The 15,725-nt window shown below is 47.2% G+C and overlaps 1 protein-coding gene across 3 annotated transcripts; it reads right to left on the minus strand.

Annotated features, from left to right (window-relative positions):
* Positions 1-8,794: 8,794 nt before the first annotated feature.
* On the minus strand, positions 8,795-15,040 carry LOC131258889 (zinc finger CCCH domain-containing protein 18-like). 3 transcript variants are annotated; one of them, XM_058260283.1, is made up of 7 exons: positions 14,832-15,040; positions 13,854-14,062; positions 11,512-13,420; positions 10,177-10,723; positions 9,984-10,102; positions 9,683-9,905; positions 8,795-9,593 (listed from the first exon to the last, which is right to left on the minus strand). In XM_058260283.1, exons 3-7 carry the CDS (start codon positions 13,363-13,365, stop codon positions 9,412-9,414), a joined length of 2,925 nt encoding a protein of 974 aa, XP_058116266.1. In that variant the 5' UTR covers positions 13,366-13,420; positions 13,854-14,062; positions 14,832-15,040; the 3' UTR covers positions 8,795-9,411. The 3 variants fall into 3 exon arrangements, with proteins under 3 accessions (XP_058116266.1, XP_058116267.1, XP_058116265.1); XM_058260284.1 differs by lacking the exon at positions 13,854-14,062 and having other exon boundaries at positions 8,795-9,590; XM_058260282.1 differs by lacking the exon at positions 13,854-14,062.
* Between the last annotated feature and the right edge of the window lie 685 nt (positions 15,041-15,725).

Here is a 15,725-nt window from a genome sequence, read left to right on the forward strand (position 1 = left end):
AGAAACAATCGAACGATTGACCTTGTCCTTGGAAAGCAGTCGCAAAACGATTGATAATCGACAGGTGGAGCTAGAAGAAAGTATTGCAATGAAACTACAAAACCTAGATGAAAGAAGTGAAAGAGACCAGTTCGAAACCACGGCTAGAATAAATGAACTCGAGCATCAGGTCGAAAATCGCGTTGACTTTGAACACTTTCGAACTCGGCTAAGCAAGGAAACGTTCCACCGAGCCATACAGGAGCTGTACAATTGCATGGACAACCGAGTGGAACAATTCACAACCGAACTTCAGCTCATGTGGTCCCAGCTTAAAGAAAACACCGCGTTAATACAAGGCAAGAGTGAAAAATATGAGCTAGAGTGCTCGGAATTACGCACACGCCGTCGCCTAACGCACTTGCAGCTGTTGGTGACTAACCTTCAGAGAATCATTCGGAAAAATGTAGAAGCTGCCGGTACAGCGGTGAGGCTCGGTCCGGACAATCTTCGTTGTGTGTCTTGTAACCACGAGGCTACGATGCAAGCGTTGGCGGAACTAATCCCCACCGGCACAGCTGTTCGAGCGGTAGAGAACGAACGAGAGCAACGGATAAAACAGTTGAACAAACTTGTTTCCAAAATTACGACTAAAAATGCGAGAAACGAAACCGTTGACGCAAACGAACTGACGAAGAAGTCTGCTAAGAAAGCCGACATGGTAGAACCACACGATTTGACCTATAAGGTGCATAAATTGAAGTGATTTGAGGAAGAGCTAACGCTTTAGGCGTGTGATTTACGGACTAAATTAAAGTATCGAAGATAAAATGAGCTGTAACCTTTAAAAGCAACCTAAGTGGAAGTATTAACGTTCTCTTGTTATTCTGCTATACGTTTGATGAGAAATCCTATTCTCTAGCTCTACGAGAAATACATAATCCAACATCCAAATAATAAAACCCAACTTCCAAAATATCGATATCATTCGAACATCTGTAACCGTGTTACATAACCTTATCTCCAGTTCACATCTCTGACCACTTTTTCTGGTTTGTTGTAACGCGTCACACGACGCGGGACCCTAGGAATTTGGGATATATTTGGTTTGTAACCCAGTTCGAAAACTATCATCGGATCGGGCGGGCATCAACCGTCCTTGTGGCGGGCGCATTTGAATTATGCAACTGCACCGAAGCAGGCCACGATGCATTTGGACAATCGTAAACCAGTTTCCCGTCTCGTACCTTGGTCAGGTCCCAAGTCATTGTGCCGAAGTTAGTTCCACGTGCTTCATCTTGTCATTGCTCAGACAATCAATGTCCACCTAGCTCAAGAATGTACGCCACGCCCTGCTAATTTAATCCTTGCCATGTAAAGACAGTTGAGAAAATGTCAGCTTACGGACCGAAATGTTTGCGTACCACATGTCGCAATACTATTTGCACGAGAAGCTCACGGTCAACCGCTGTGTCTTCCCCAAGCCCAATTGCACAATGTATGTACTCTCCCCGGCGCAATACTTCAGTATGTCCGTGTTTGGCTGGCAAATAATCACCCCATGGACTGTATTTGCTCACACAAGAGACCATCAACTTGCACCTTCCGTCGCTGAGCTGCATCCCCCTCCGTGCCGCAGGCTCGGACACTGAGGCCCGAAAGGTAGCTGGGCAGCCCAGAAAACTCAACACGCCGAACGAAAACCGGCTCCGGCACGCTGGCGGACCTTGATTTATTGTTGTTATTGTGGCGCATTCGGTCGAGCTTTCGGACGTCACACACGCTCCGACGGCTGACGCTTAAGATTGGTGACCTTAAGATTGGTTCGGCTTCGAGGTGAACGTCTCTCTTGGCGTGCCGTGGAGCACGTTTTCCATCTCTTGTGCGCGTCTTGAGACACGGTAGACTTGCGTTGCATTCGCGTACAGCATTCGCCCCTCATTCGATCGGCGCTGCTTGTGGTCCTAAGAAGACGACACGCGAAGGTTTTACCAGTGTCAGTTAATTCATTTGGGTTGGGCATATTTTATCACGAGAGGCTAACTCGTAGGATGTCGGTATTTAAATTAATGAAGCCGTGAAGTATTTAAACGAAGCCAAAACCATCAAAGATTCGAGACTAAATTTGTTAATTTTTACACATAATTGCAAACTATTTCTTTTGCGGAAAAAATGTTACCCTCCTGAACAGAAAAAGGTTCGCCTCTACTGTGGCTTCGAACTCGAAGTGCAGTTCTACTCTGTGACTCTGCACCTTCTTCGATGGCCCTGAGAGGAGGGGACAAATAGCGAACACGCGATGGAGTGTTAATCGGCCAAAGATGTTGCAACACACACCGCTAACAGAACCGCTAGGTTTTGCGCTCGATCGAGAACGGTGTGGTGCACGCGACTTCAGCTTAACGGTTTTCTCGATGGACTCGAGAGGACACCAACCGATGGGCTTGCGCAACTGCGCGAGGAGGAGAAGGGGAAAGTGGGAAACTGGTCTGCTCGAGAACACGAGAGCAAACATGCTGTATCCTCAACTGGTGAAGCTCAATTGGAAACGAAAGGGAGTGAAGTGGGGCTACAAAAAATGGCGCAGTCACGTTTGCGTGCCAGAAGCCCGAACCAGAAAACGCCATTTTATTTAGCATACATATCGCTTTGTAACTCTGCAACACCAACCGACTGAGTGGGAGGGCATTGGTCAGAAAGCAACATCATAGCATTTCGTTCTGCAATTCGAGCGTGGCCACACTGCGTTTCGAGGGTGAAAGTGAAAGTTCGAAAAAATAGATAAAACTGTAGCATCCAGTCACTATAACGCCGCTTCGCTATGGCGCAACGCGGGAGCGTTGAATAATTTCATAAATAAACACATGAGCGCAACAGATGATAATGATGGCAATGATGGAGCGATGGTGTGGCGTGCCGCCGAAAATGTTTTTGAGTCTTTCGCTATTTTTTTGGTTTTGTTTTTGACACCCCTCGGTTGAGGGTTTCACCTGACCCACTGCCGGTACCTTATGGAAGCGACGGTGGTCAGGTTAATTAAGCTGAATCCACTCACTTTAGATGTGGAGGGATTAATCTTCGTTCACCGTGCGGGAGGGAGTGTTAGTTTTGTGGTGCTTTTCGGTGTGTTTTGATTTTTAAATGGTGAGAAAGCATCCCCCGGCCAAAGTTGTTCCAGGTGCGCGGCACCGCTGATGGGGAAAGGTGATGGATGTCAATGGTCTTTTGCAGCGGTTGCCAACCGTGTTTCGATGGAGATGGGGTTGGAGCAAAATGTCATACACTTAGCTACGAACAGAAGTATAGAAGGCAAAAGTATAAAGACGTGTAACTAAAAGGAACTACAAACACAACGATTAAGTTTTTATGTATGCACCCTATTCTTCAAGAACCACTTCTCTAATTATAATCAATTGTTATACATATGTATGAAATATTTTAAGCAGATGCAAAGACAAATCCATTAGACTAGCGTGCAAGTTTGTATTAAGTTAAATTGCAAATTAAGCCACTACGGCCAGATCGTGAATGGTGAAATAAATAAATAAATAATATATTTTCTGAACGAAAGCAAAGTCCAGCAAAATCGAAATATCCGTTTGTTCAACTGTAGAGTTTTTATGATTCTAAAGAAAAACTTTGATGTTTCTGTTGAAAATTGTTGTTTTTCTTTTAAATATATGGTTGAATCGAATACGTATCGTAAAATATATCCACAACGAATTCTAAAATTAATTTTCATTCATAAATAATCTAAAAAGCTTACATTTGTGTTTGCTTCAACGTTCATTTTAAAGAAAATTTAAACCATGCAATTATTTGGCCCCTACACTTTGAGAGTTCAAAAGCATATTTGCGGGCTACATTTGGCCATCGGCAGAGATTCTGCCGACCCCTGGACCCAGCAGTACAGAAGAACCGGCAGCTGCGCACGTGAGATCAGGTTGCAGAATGGGAGAGGGAAGAAAATCGGCGGGACCGTGGGACGGCCCAACGAAACCCTGGCAAATTTTAGTGGAAACGAGAGCGAAAGAGAGGCACCGAAGCCACCGAGAAGCCGCTGCATCTTGAGCGCGAACGCGCAGCGAGGTGTAAGACTGCGTGGAGGGGTCGCCCAGACCAGCGCCATCTTGGGCCAGAGGGGGTACGCGATCATGATCCGGTCCACCGTGGGCTCAGTCGTGGCGCAAGAAAGCTCCATAGAGGCACGCGCGTTCGTGTTCGCAGTCACAGTCTTTCAAACCGAAACGCGAAACCAAGGCCCTAAGCTTTTGCGGCCAGCACCGTCGTCTTTAAGCAACACCCGCTTCAAGAGGGGTGTAGTTTGTACTGTTTTAGGTTCTCGTTTCTCTTACCCCCACCCCCGGCCATCACCCGGCAAACCGCCGCGCCAGCCGCCAGCGTCGTTCGCAATGCAGCTTCTGAAGCGGAAAAAGACTAACTCGAGTTTCGTCATCAGCATCGAGAGTGGCGTCGAGGAGGTGAAAGATGTGAAGGTAAGGGCTATGGCTTGCGCAATACCAAACAAATAGACGGGAACCCCTGACCAGCACGACATCGTGACCCGTTCTCCGGCAACGCTAAGCTTACAACTTACAGTGCACGTTCCATTCTAAATCATCTTCCCATCATTCGCCGTATTCTCCTTCTCGCCAACCAAAGGTCCACGAGGAATGCGACTACCTCGTCGATATTCTGACCGGAAAGCGAACCGTGTCGCCAGACTTCTGCTGCCGGATACTGTACATGATCCTCTGCACCTGCTTCACGAGCGAGTCCAGCCAGCAGCGAAGATCCCGAGGAGCTCTACAGCAGCGACCCCATACATCCGTTGAAAACATCTGAGGAAAACTGGGTACCGAAGCCGACGGTTGTGTTGGTGTGCGTGTGCAGTATAAAGTGGATGTGGCTGCAAAGATAATTAGCAAACATGAGCAGTGTGTACCAAAAATTGCGGACGAACAAACGGATGCCGTACATACCGATCGAAGAGACCCTTCAGAGGGTCTTCTTCCTGTTTATGTGTGCGTCGGAAGTATTAAAAAAAATGTGGAAATAAGCCTCACTCCATGGTTTTGACATGGATGAGTTAGATATCGTTATGCCTAAATTACCGTTTGTCGCAAGAGTGATCAAGTGCAACGAGACGATGACGACGCTATTCCGCGCGTTTTCCATTCAGAGATAGACCTTCAGAGTGCAATATTTCGTAAGACCCTACTACTACTAAGTAAGCCTAACCGTCCCCGCCCCACCTTTTGGTCGATCACTCGATCACGTTTTCCCGTGCTCGACACAGTGTAAAAGCCTACGATGTGAATATGAAATAAAAAGAGAATAATGATGCTCCAAGAGTAGTAACCCGTTTGTCAAGCGTCTAAGTAGCTAAGCATAGTAATTTCCAGTGGAATCTACATTGTGCGACATCTTAACAATGGGTCCCGGTAGCGTTCGAAAGGTAACCTTATGAATCGTGTGATCGTGCAGTTTTCTTCCAAACGCCTCGCCTGTATTCTTCGCTCGATTCGTTAGAGTCCCAGTTGCCATGTGAAACTTCTATGAAATCTGAGCGACATCCAGCAAACATCTTCCAGCGGGTCGCGAAGGGTGTGCCGGCATTTAAAATTGGCAAACCGTGTCCATCGAAACGCCAGAACGGCCGTGTTGTGTCTGGGCAGCCCTGCTTGCCTGCCAAAAAACCTGTCTTTCCCGAGATCTGAATGGTGACCAGTTTTCGCCAATTCACCAGCTGCGACCAGTTTATTCATGAGGAATGGATTTTGCCAGTTTAGCTTCGGTTTTTTGGCAAACCAGTTTTCCACGCATTCCACACCGAACCAGGATCCGAGGGCGGTCCCTGATTGAACTTGACTTTTAGACAAGTCCGGACCGTTCAGTCTCTACAGCCACAAACAAGCGCATCTGGTCCTTGGCATAGTTTGAGCATTTTACCTGACGGAAATGACACACGAACGTGTTTTCATTATTCAAATCCACGGGCTGCATTGTCGACCATGTCTGATCGTATCTCGTCTTGCATTTGATTGGAAGAGTTTCACTTAGATTAAGTCAATTTCTGTGGTAAATTCAATTAATTTTTCTCTCTTACTGTATACATTCATTTTAAATCCTGTTTTCGTCCTATTTCTTGCTCCCGGAAGCTCCAAACTAGATGAGATAAATAATCAAATTAGTTGATCGCACAATCGAAACCAACCTCGACACCGTAGATGATCAACTAAAGAACCTGAGTTCTTAAACAGAATACCGAATTGAACCGAATTTAAATTCCTCTTAACTTTTATTTTTTTAAATGGTTTTGCAAAATTAAATAAAACGCTATTTGGGGATTCTTCTGTTTACTTCGAATCATGTCAAAAATCCACAATAACCAAACTAAACTAGGAGAAGAAAACGTTCCTCAGATTTGTAAGAAACGCGGATGTGTGCCAGGCAAGACAATTAATGCGCGTTCAATGATCTCATCGCAAACTCAACTGAACTGGCCTTGGATGAAATAGCGGCTCACGTTTGAGCAGCTGCCTAATCTTTGTTTTTATTGTTGTGAATTTACTCCTATTAGTTTTTGGTTGTTCGTCAGGCAACCTTAGGAACGTTGGCTTTTTATGACGAACGATCATGAAATGTCCATGTTACATATCCGAACCGTCATGCAGGTAAGGTTAAAAAAATACATTAAATCGTTAAAACTCCATTAGGCTGTACTGTACCTGAGTTAGTTACCGTCATTTACGCAGCATTCACTGTAAATTATTTAGCTAAATCGACCGAAACACTCCACGCAAAGAAGTTGGTCCATGGAATGTTAAACGTGAGTAGTTTAGAAACGGTGAAAATATGTTAGAAAGCTTCCCTCCAGATGTGTTTTAGACATGGGGAATGTGGATTTAAAAACCTAAGACTATCGCACGATGGAACATTTGCGTTGACGCATGTATTTCCAGGAGTGAAAGTGCTTACCCTTGCCGGAATCGAGGAGGACATACGCTGTGCCTAGATGAACTGATTAACTTGGCCATGCCGCAACACTTCATTCTGGCTATACTCCCGACTAACGGCTGTCAGCTGAAGGCGGCCAGGTCTACAGTGCAAATTTTGGCAGCTCCGTTGCGATCAATACCGTTCTTCCAAAGCCATGGGATTCAAAAGGTGACGATGGAGCGCACGCAGCTCGACAGCATGCCGGTAACGCTGTACAAACAAACAAACTTCAAGTTGCTTTCGGTACAATGGTCACCCATCCGTACGGTAAACTGCGATTAACTGGCTAGCTTGCACCGTTTACGCATCGTTAACCTGAGCCACAACAAGATATATACTCTGTCCATCGAACAGCTATCGGTCGTTCTAATTTATGAAACTGCAGGGTAAATTAATGACGCAGTTCGATTTTGGTTTACTCCATGCCCTACCCGGACAATGTCGGTTGACAACATAGCTTCCAATGCGTCGGTAGAATCATGCCAAGATCCAGAACATCAACCCGAAACAGCGACACCGTTTGGGAACATTCTTTCGATCTGGTCGGTAATCGATTAACAATGGTGAACTTTTCCATCTTCGCACCGCTGCTCGATCACAAGTCGCTGACGGAGTTATACGTAAAGGAGGATCAACTTCCTGACGAGCATTACGATCGAAATACATTGATCTGGCTTTCGGTTGAATGGCAAATATTTACTTTGTGAATATGATTTCACAAACTGTTAATTTCACACGAGCAAAAGGACTTAACCCCCGTTGAATTAATCTGATCAATCTAAAAAAATATCAATAAAAAAGTTGAACATTGATCCACCCCAACAAGAGCAAAGGGTTTACACCAGGGGTCGGCAAATCCGGTCCGCTGACTGATTTTATCCGGCAAGTAAGAAAATTTTAGCGGTTAATACAAAAAATCCATCTCAATTTTTATCGGATTTATCAGGTTTGTTTTCTTGCCAAAAATGAAGATTAAAATTGTTCAACGAGGTGTTCCTGTTATATGTCGGGGTCCAATATAAAAATTCAACAAAAACAAGTATGAAAATGTTTTAAAAAGTTTAATGCTAAAATTTCAAATATTTTATCTTTTACCACTTTTTATATAACTTTACTGTTTAGAAAGATGATACTCCATTACAAAGGTTACTACTTTAAAAATATTCAGTCATCGTTTAAGGTATCCGGCCCGCGGTTTCAGTTTGTTTTTAATCTTCTGGCCGTTTAGGGAAATGTATGCCGACCCCTGGTTTACACAGATTTTACGAGACACGTGTGTTCATGAAAGACAAGCTTGACGAACTAAAACAGCATTCTAAATGAAATTACAAATATGAAGCAATCAGTAACCTGGTATAATTATGAAGCTGTTTCTGCTCGACGTTTCATCAAATTAATTAAAAGACTGTCTTCAATCAATAACAGCTCGCATCGAGTGATTTATCACATGGTACACACCTGAAAGAAAAATGTACATAAGCTGGCTTAAGGGCATTCTGTGCAACAACTTGTTCCGAATCATTCAAATAGTTGCTTCATTTACAACACTACACTAAGAATTCGCTGTTACGTACATTCAATCATCTTATCCCTTCATAAAGAGGAAATTAATCATACAATTACGGTGCCTATCGTAAGAAAATCTCACTTAGCTGATACTAAGTTTAAAATTAGCAAATTTATAACAGAAAATTTAGTATAATAAAACAGTATAAGTGTAAATCATGATTGACTGTTCAGTTGAACGCTGAAATGAACCAACGAGTTCGACATTACTGGATTAAATCATTACTTCAAACAAGACGATTGGCGATTAAGTTTAGTGTTTTTTAATTTTATTTTATTTAAATACATTTATAACTTTTACTTCCGAAACACTGCACTCCCGCGCATACCACACAGCATTTTGTGGCAGCGAGGTGTTATTTCTCAGCTGCTTTTCGCCTTCTAAACTAAGAAAATCAATTGATAAGCACATTAATTCGCGACATCTAATGTTTTGCAGTGTTGTACAGGGGAAAAAAAAGAAATGGTCAAAATAAACGGTCTTGATGTATATAAGCTTACGAACCAAAATCTTCCTTGCCTCTCTCCCTAGACCGGAAGCAGTGTCCGGCCTTGGCCGGGAAGAGAGCTTTCACATATCAGTACCCTACCCAAATTATAATGTGGAATGGGTTCTCGTGAGGTCGGACATTACGAAGTGTTCAACTCTATGCGCACACACACACACACATACACACTTTAGTTGCTTATGATGCGCGGCCGGCACCGAAGGGGGAATCTTTCAACATAAAAATACTCCAACTTACGCGTGCGCGCGGCCTAGTGGTGGTGGGTGGTGGTGGTAGGGGGAGGGTGATGAAGGATGAATGGTAAAGGTGGGACCGTGAGCGGTGGAGGAGTAGGAGATGGACAAAACGGTGAGATTTACGATATCTTGGTACGCTTTCGGGCGATCGCTTCCTCCACCGCTCGCAGCTGCTTCAACAGTTCCTCCCGGCGGGACGATTTCTTGGACGCGGCCGCATTCGCCTTCTCCATGGCCGCACTCGACGGTGGAACAACCTGTGCCACACCGCCCTTTCCATCGGCACCCTTCTTGGGATCTGCTGAAACGAACAATTAAAACGAAGAAAATCAAATGTTAGCAAAACAGACGTTCTTGTTTATCCCTTTCTAACGGGGCTCGTTCGCTTACCCTTCTTGGCCATTCCGGAACCCTTGCTACCTTTCTCGGACACCCGCGCACCCTTAGCCACTCGGGCACCCTTAGCACCACCACCGGCGCCCCTCGAGGAGCTGTCCGAGCTGGAAGAGTAGGAACTTTCCGAACCGGAGTCGCTGGAGTCGGACGAACCGGAACCGGAGGAGCTGGAGTGTCGTCGGCGTTTGTCACCGGCTGTTTTGTGCATCGCTGGGGACTACAAACGGTGGAAGGAAACATTGAATACCGATGTTAGATAAGATTTCGTAAAACCAACTAGTGGCATTGCGTTTACCTTCTTCCGCTTGGCTGTGACCACCTTCTCGACCACCCGCTTTTCAACCATCGGCGAGGGTGCCCGTTTGTCGATTCGCTTCATCCGTCCATTTCCTACACCCGGAGAACCTTTGCGGCCTGGAAGCGAATAAGAATGGAGAAATGAAGTAATGGCTCGGTTGAACATAATTTCTCGCGCTTTTCAAACTCACCACGCCTCGGACTGACGCTCGGGGATCGTGTGCGAATAACCTTGCGTACGTGTGTGGTCGCGTGCCGGTCGCTATCCTTCGATCGATGGCTATCGTACCGGGTGCGCCTGGTGGCGGTTGGGCTGGGCGAGCGACTCGAGTCGGAGCTCGAGCCGGACCGCGAACTGCTGCTGGAGCTGCTGTAGGACGAGCTGTTGCTGTAGCTGCGTCGTTCCCCTCGCCGGCCGCCTCGCCCCTTCCCGTCCCGCCCGGGGGACTTTGAGCGCATCCAGGGATCGTTCCATTCATCGGCGCGCTGTAGAATAACTTCACGGGTTGCCCCCCGAGGGTTGCGGCGCTTCGAAAGGTCGTCATCCTCGTACTGTGGCATGCGATGCGACGGGAGTTCTCTGTAGCGGTGTGTGCGCCCGAACGCATCCTCCTCGAAGGGTGGGCCTCCGGGACCACCGGGGCCCAGTCCTCGAGGGAACTTTGAGGACGCCGGGGGATAGTCGAAAACTGGCGGAATCGCTGCGACCGGCGGTCGGCCCGCGTATGAAGGTGACAACTGTGGAAAACAGTAGAAGAACATATTAACAAATTGGATTTATCTAGCAGTGGTAGGTAATAATATTGATCCGTAACTGTTTCAAACCAGTATTGTAATTTACAATCAAACCTATTAAATCGCCCGCCCTATAAACAAACCGTTCCTTTTTATATCCAAGCTGAGAATTTGTCTACTTTCGATAAGCAGTCAACTTTTTCGTGTTCAAGGCACCGTCCGTTCTGCTGATTGAAAACCGAGTACCGATGGTACAACGAAAATCCCTTTAAATTGCTTTATGATCCTTTTCACCCGATCTCAACGGGCGTTAACACGTTCCGTATAAAAAAATACTATGTAATACTATAGACGGACGAGTCTTGCATCTTTTTCACAAACGAAGAAAGGCGTTAAAGAGGAGCTAGATAAAAGCAACCAATAAATCAGCTATAGCAGTCAACATTTCCCTTTCATCATCCATTTCAAAACTAATCGTGTAAAAAAAACTAAAAAAAGCTGTAGAGGATAGGAATATCTATGTATAACACGAATAATTGTGTCACCGAAATATGGGTGACGTGGTACCGAATGTGTTAATCATTTTTTCACGTGTCACATTTGTATAACACCTTCCCAGTAACGTTGACCCATTTTTCTGGAAACAAATGTTTTGGTACAATTTTTCTTTATAAACAATGTATCTGTGTAGTTAGTTGGCTAAATGATTTGCTATTAGGTAATTATTTTATCTTTTTGTATATTGTTTGGAAACTGTTCTTTTAGATTGTCTGTAAAACTACGGCACTTACATTCGGAGGCGATGCGCGATCCCGTGTGTAGTAGTTGTCCTTTTCCAGTTCCTCCTGCGAGAGCGATAGGTTCATCTTCTTGTCGTCGAAATCAATGTCCTGCTCCTTGCGCTTGTTGGCCTTGCGCATCATCTCCTTGGCCGTACGTAACCCTCGCTCCCAGGCGCTTTCGCCCACTATCGGCTCGACGGGTCGGCCAGCCGCCACCGGAAGCCCCACGGCCGCCGGATACGGTGCAACTACGGCCGGATGATGTGCCGCCGCTAGGTGATGCAGTGCCGTCGATCGTTCATGTCGGTAATCGGAGGCGTAGATCGGTTCCCGGTGCGCGCCATACCCGGGAGCCGGTGGATGTGTGATCGACACGGGGCGAACCATGTCGAACATAGTGTAGTTGCCTTTGTCAGTCACGCCGGGATGCAGAAAACGGCAGCTCATGCCCCAGGTGCACTGGCCGCGCGTGTAGAACCGACAGACCGGTTTGGGTTCGGTTTCTTCCGGACGTTTTTCATCTTCATCGGTCACCTCACCTTCCTCCAGCTCTTCACCTTCTTCCAGCTCTGCGTCGGATTCCTTTTCATTTTCCTCGTCCTTCTTGTCCTTCTCCGGTGCAGCTCCTTCCGGACCATCATCTCCTCGCTTCGTTACGCTGGCCGGCTCCTTCGGAACGTCATTACATTCGCCCTCTTCGGCCTCGAAGTCCAGCGCATCCTCGTCGATCTTTTTGTCCATCAAGTTCCCCCCCTCGCTGATCAGCGCGGCCGGTCCACCGTTCGTCCCACCCGTAGCCGCCGCACCATTAAGCGCGTGTTTTTCCGCTTCCATGGTGCGTAGTTGCGTTTTCTTCTCCTCGAGCTTCTGACGCAAATCGGTTATTTTAGGCCGCTCCGTCACGGTTTCGCGCGGTTCGCTATCCTCCCGCGCGGAAGCGTAACTCTGCGTCGCGGACGCATTCGTTGCCTGCCGGCTACGGTCGTCTTCCTCCTCGTCCTCGAGAGCCTCGTCGCCGGGTTCATCATCCCGGTCTCTATTATGATGTCCCTTCTCGGACTCGGCTTCACTGTCGCGCCCTTCATCCTCCGGCTCGGGTTCGTTGTCGCTCTCCAAGCTTACGTCACTCAGATCTTCGTGGCTCATGTCCAGAGCACTGTTGCCCTTCTTGAGCCCCGACGTACGTTCCGATTCCTCCTCTCCGCCTGCCTCTATCGCTTCATCCCTATCCTCCCGATCGGACTCGATTTCGCAGTCGGAAATTTCCTCACCCTTTAGCTTTTCGCTTAGGTTCGAGGTGCTCGATGTGCGCGACAGCGAACGTCCCTGCCCTCCACCGGTGCTTCCCCGCCGGTGGCGTCCCCCACTGTTATCCGAACGGTTCGATTCCTTCGATAGCGAACGGGACTCCCGGCCACCTCCCCGCTCGGGCGATGGTGACTTTACCCCGTCCGAAAGGCTTCCGCTGCGCGATCGAACGTTCGGGGACGATTGGGGCGATTTGGGCTGCGAGTGGCGCGAATTGTCCGCACTGCGGTACGACGGTGAGTTCGACTGCGACGGTGCATCGTAGTGTTTCGACGGGCTGGACAGCGAATCGTGCTTCATCATGCCACCGTCGTACGTCAAACTGCCGGGTGAGTTTGATCGCGATCGACGGCGGTTGCCGTCGTCTTGCTCGTGGTGGCCTGCCTCAATAGCCTCGACGCCACCGGCATTCGACGATGGTGAAGGTGAACGAGAACCCGAACCGGATCCGTCCGACTGGTCATCCTCTTGCTCCTTGCCCGACGGACTCGCCGCCTGCTCCGAATCGGAACTGTTCGAAGCCGACGAACCCGGTCGCGAGTCGTCGCTGTCCATTTGGTGCAATGCTGGTGCTTGGCCGGATGGGACAAGTACAGATTCACCGAGCGTACTGAAAGTGACAGAGAAGAATTAGCAAGTGGCAACTTCCTCTTCCCTCGATTCACGTTATCGGGCGTGATTATTTCCCCTTATATTATATCACATTGCAAAAGCTTTTCCTTGCGTCATATGCTCGTTTCTCTTCGTGAAAAGGAACACTTTTTGGACTGCCTGTTTTCACCTTCGATATCGTCCAAGCGGATGCTGATAACGGATGTCCGATGGTAAAACGGCCCGGCATACTTACTACACCGGAAGTAAGAATCCCAATCTCGCACACGCACACTCAACCGTACACACGCACCCATACTCACACATTCACGCACTCGTTCCGGGTGTTCCTGAGGGAAATTGGGATTCTTCGTATGGACCATTTATTTTTTCTTATGCGTCGTTTTGCTGTAAAAAACCACATCACGGTAGACTTTTTTACTTTCTCTTACCTTAGTACCCCGGTGGAAGATTCGGTTTTTAAAACATTGTTTTCATTTTTACTTTTTTTTTACAATTGGAACTGAACACAAAAGAAATTGTACTTTTTCGATACTTTTTTTATACTTTTGAACACACCAAAATGGACATTGCAACGCATTTGCCCGCACACCGAGTATAAGAAAACTACTTCCGATTAACTACCGTGCGCTTTTTTCTCCTGCGGAACCAACTTTCGACTTGCGATTTTACAGGGTTTACTTTGTTGAACCAAACACTTCGATTGTTCGTTTTTGTTTCGTCGCTTGCACCTCCTACTCCACCACCTTCTCCTAGGTGACACCACTTCTTTGCGGAATGTCCCGTTCTTCGAACCGTCCACGACGCCAGCGCCGATGCAAGGTCCAGATCTGGTTTCTACCACCACGAATGACCCAACAAGCGGCCGATTTGTTGCTTGTGGGACTCGCGAACCGACTTTGGGAAAAAATATCACCAAACATACCACCCGATACTTGACTTCCGGCGTCCGTTGTTGACGGGGCAACGATTGGATGTTCACTAGTTTGCAAACTCTTCTATTTTTCCTATGCAAAGGTCACCACCATCTTGTTTCTCGTGCTGCTTACCTCCGCACTGCTCGTATGGGGTGGGATGTGGAGCGAAGGCAAAAATATCAACACCACTTCGCATCCGATCTTTTCGCGGGGGCCCGTTGTGTTCTTACTTTCGTGCGCTTCCTCCACGCGACCCGAGATTCGCGAAAACCAACATACGCGACGACGTCAGGCTTTGTGGCAAATCGGAATCGGAAGGATTGGAAGCTACGCGTCGGGTTCGCAAATTGATCGTTTGACTTTACTGTTTTCCTTCGCTAGTGATTAGGTTTATTTAGTGGTTGCTCGCTCTGTTTCGCTCTAGATTTTGTGGGTAAATATTAGACCAATGGCAATCAGGTACTGGTTGCCTTTTCGCTGGTCGGTTCTTACCTTCTGCAAACAAACGAAGCTTTTCTATTCGCAACGGAAGTGCCGCAAAGCGCGACCGCCTAGTCCACCCGAGAAATTGACCTTGCGATGGACGACGGTGTCGAAGCCGAATCAGACCGCTGCACTGCGTTCGCCGGGAAAAATCGATTTCCGTCGCGGAACACTCCAGCAATTATCCCGACGATGCGAGAAAAATGACCGAAAATGTCGGACAAGAAGCCTAAAATGTCGAACGTCAAACTGACGTTTAGCTAAGAGACACCCCAGGATACTAGAACGATAGCATTGCAAGGTTAGTTCATGCAAATGGTTTGACAGATAAACATTTCCCAAGGAGAATATAATGCCAGTCTGGGAATCAAATATCCAAGTCTGAGTCCCAATCAAATCGCAACTAATACGTCCCCTTTTCCGTAATAAAAACATGCCACACATTGCCGATGTGAGTGGCGAAGTGGTTCTATTGATCATGATCATCGGCTATGGAAACCAGTTCCAGTTCGGTAGTGCATCAGAGCGGATGTTAGCAGTGCACAAGTTTCCTGAAAGGGTTAGCGGAAAAGTAAGGTTACGGCACGACCGCGTGGTCACCCCGAGCTGGAGCTCAGGTCAGAAAAATCCTAGCTGCCGCACATCTCGTTCTGTTTGAGTCAATCAAGCGGACCACGAGTTCTTGTGTCCTGACAACGGAAGGAATTATCCCTCCCGTGGCCGGCGGGTGGACATATGGCTATTATTAGCCGGTCCTAAAGGACGAGCCCCTTCATAGGAGTTCGGACAGAGTCGGTACGCCTCTGATTACGAGTAAGGGAACAAACGTTCGACTTAGCGTAGGAGGATATACCCCGACTCGCATAGCGAAAGAAGAAGAAGAAGGCTATGGAAACGATGTGC

The sequence above is a fragment of the Anopheles coustani genome, chromosome 3 (genome assembly GCF_943734705.1).
Source record: "Anopheles coustani chromosome 3, idAnoCousDA_361_x.2, whole genome shotgun sequence".
Lineage (NCBI taxonomy): Eukaryota > Metazoa > Arthropoda > Insecta > Diptera > Culicidae > Anopheles > Anopheles coustani.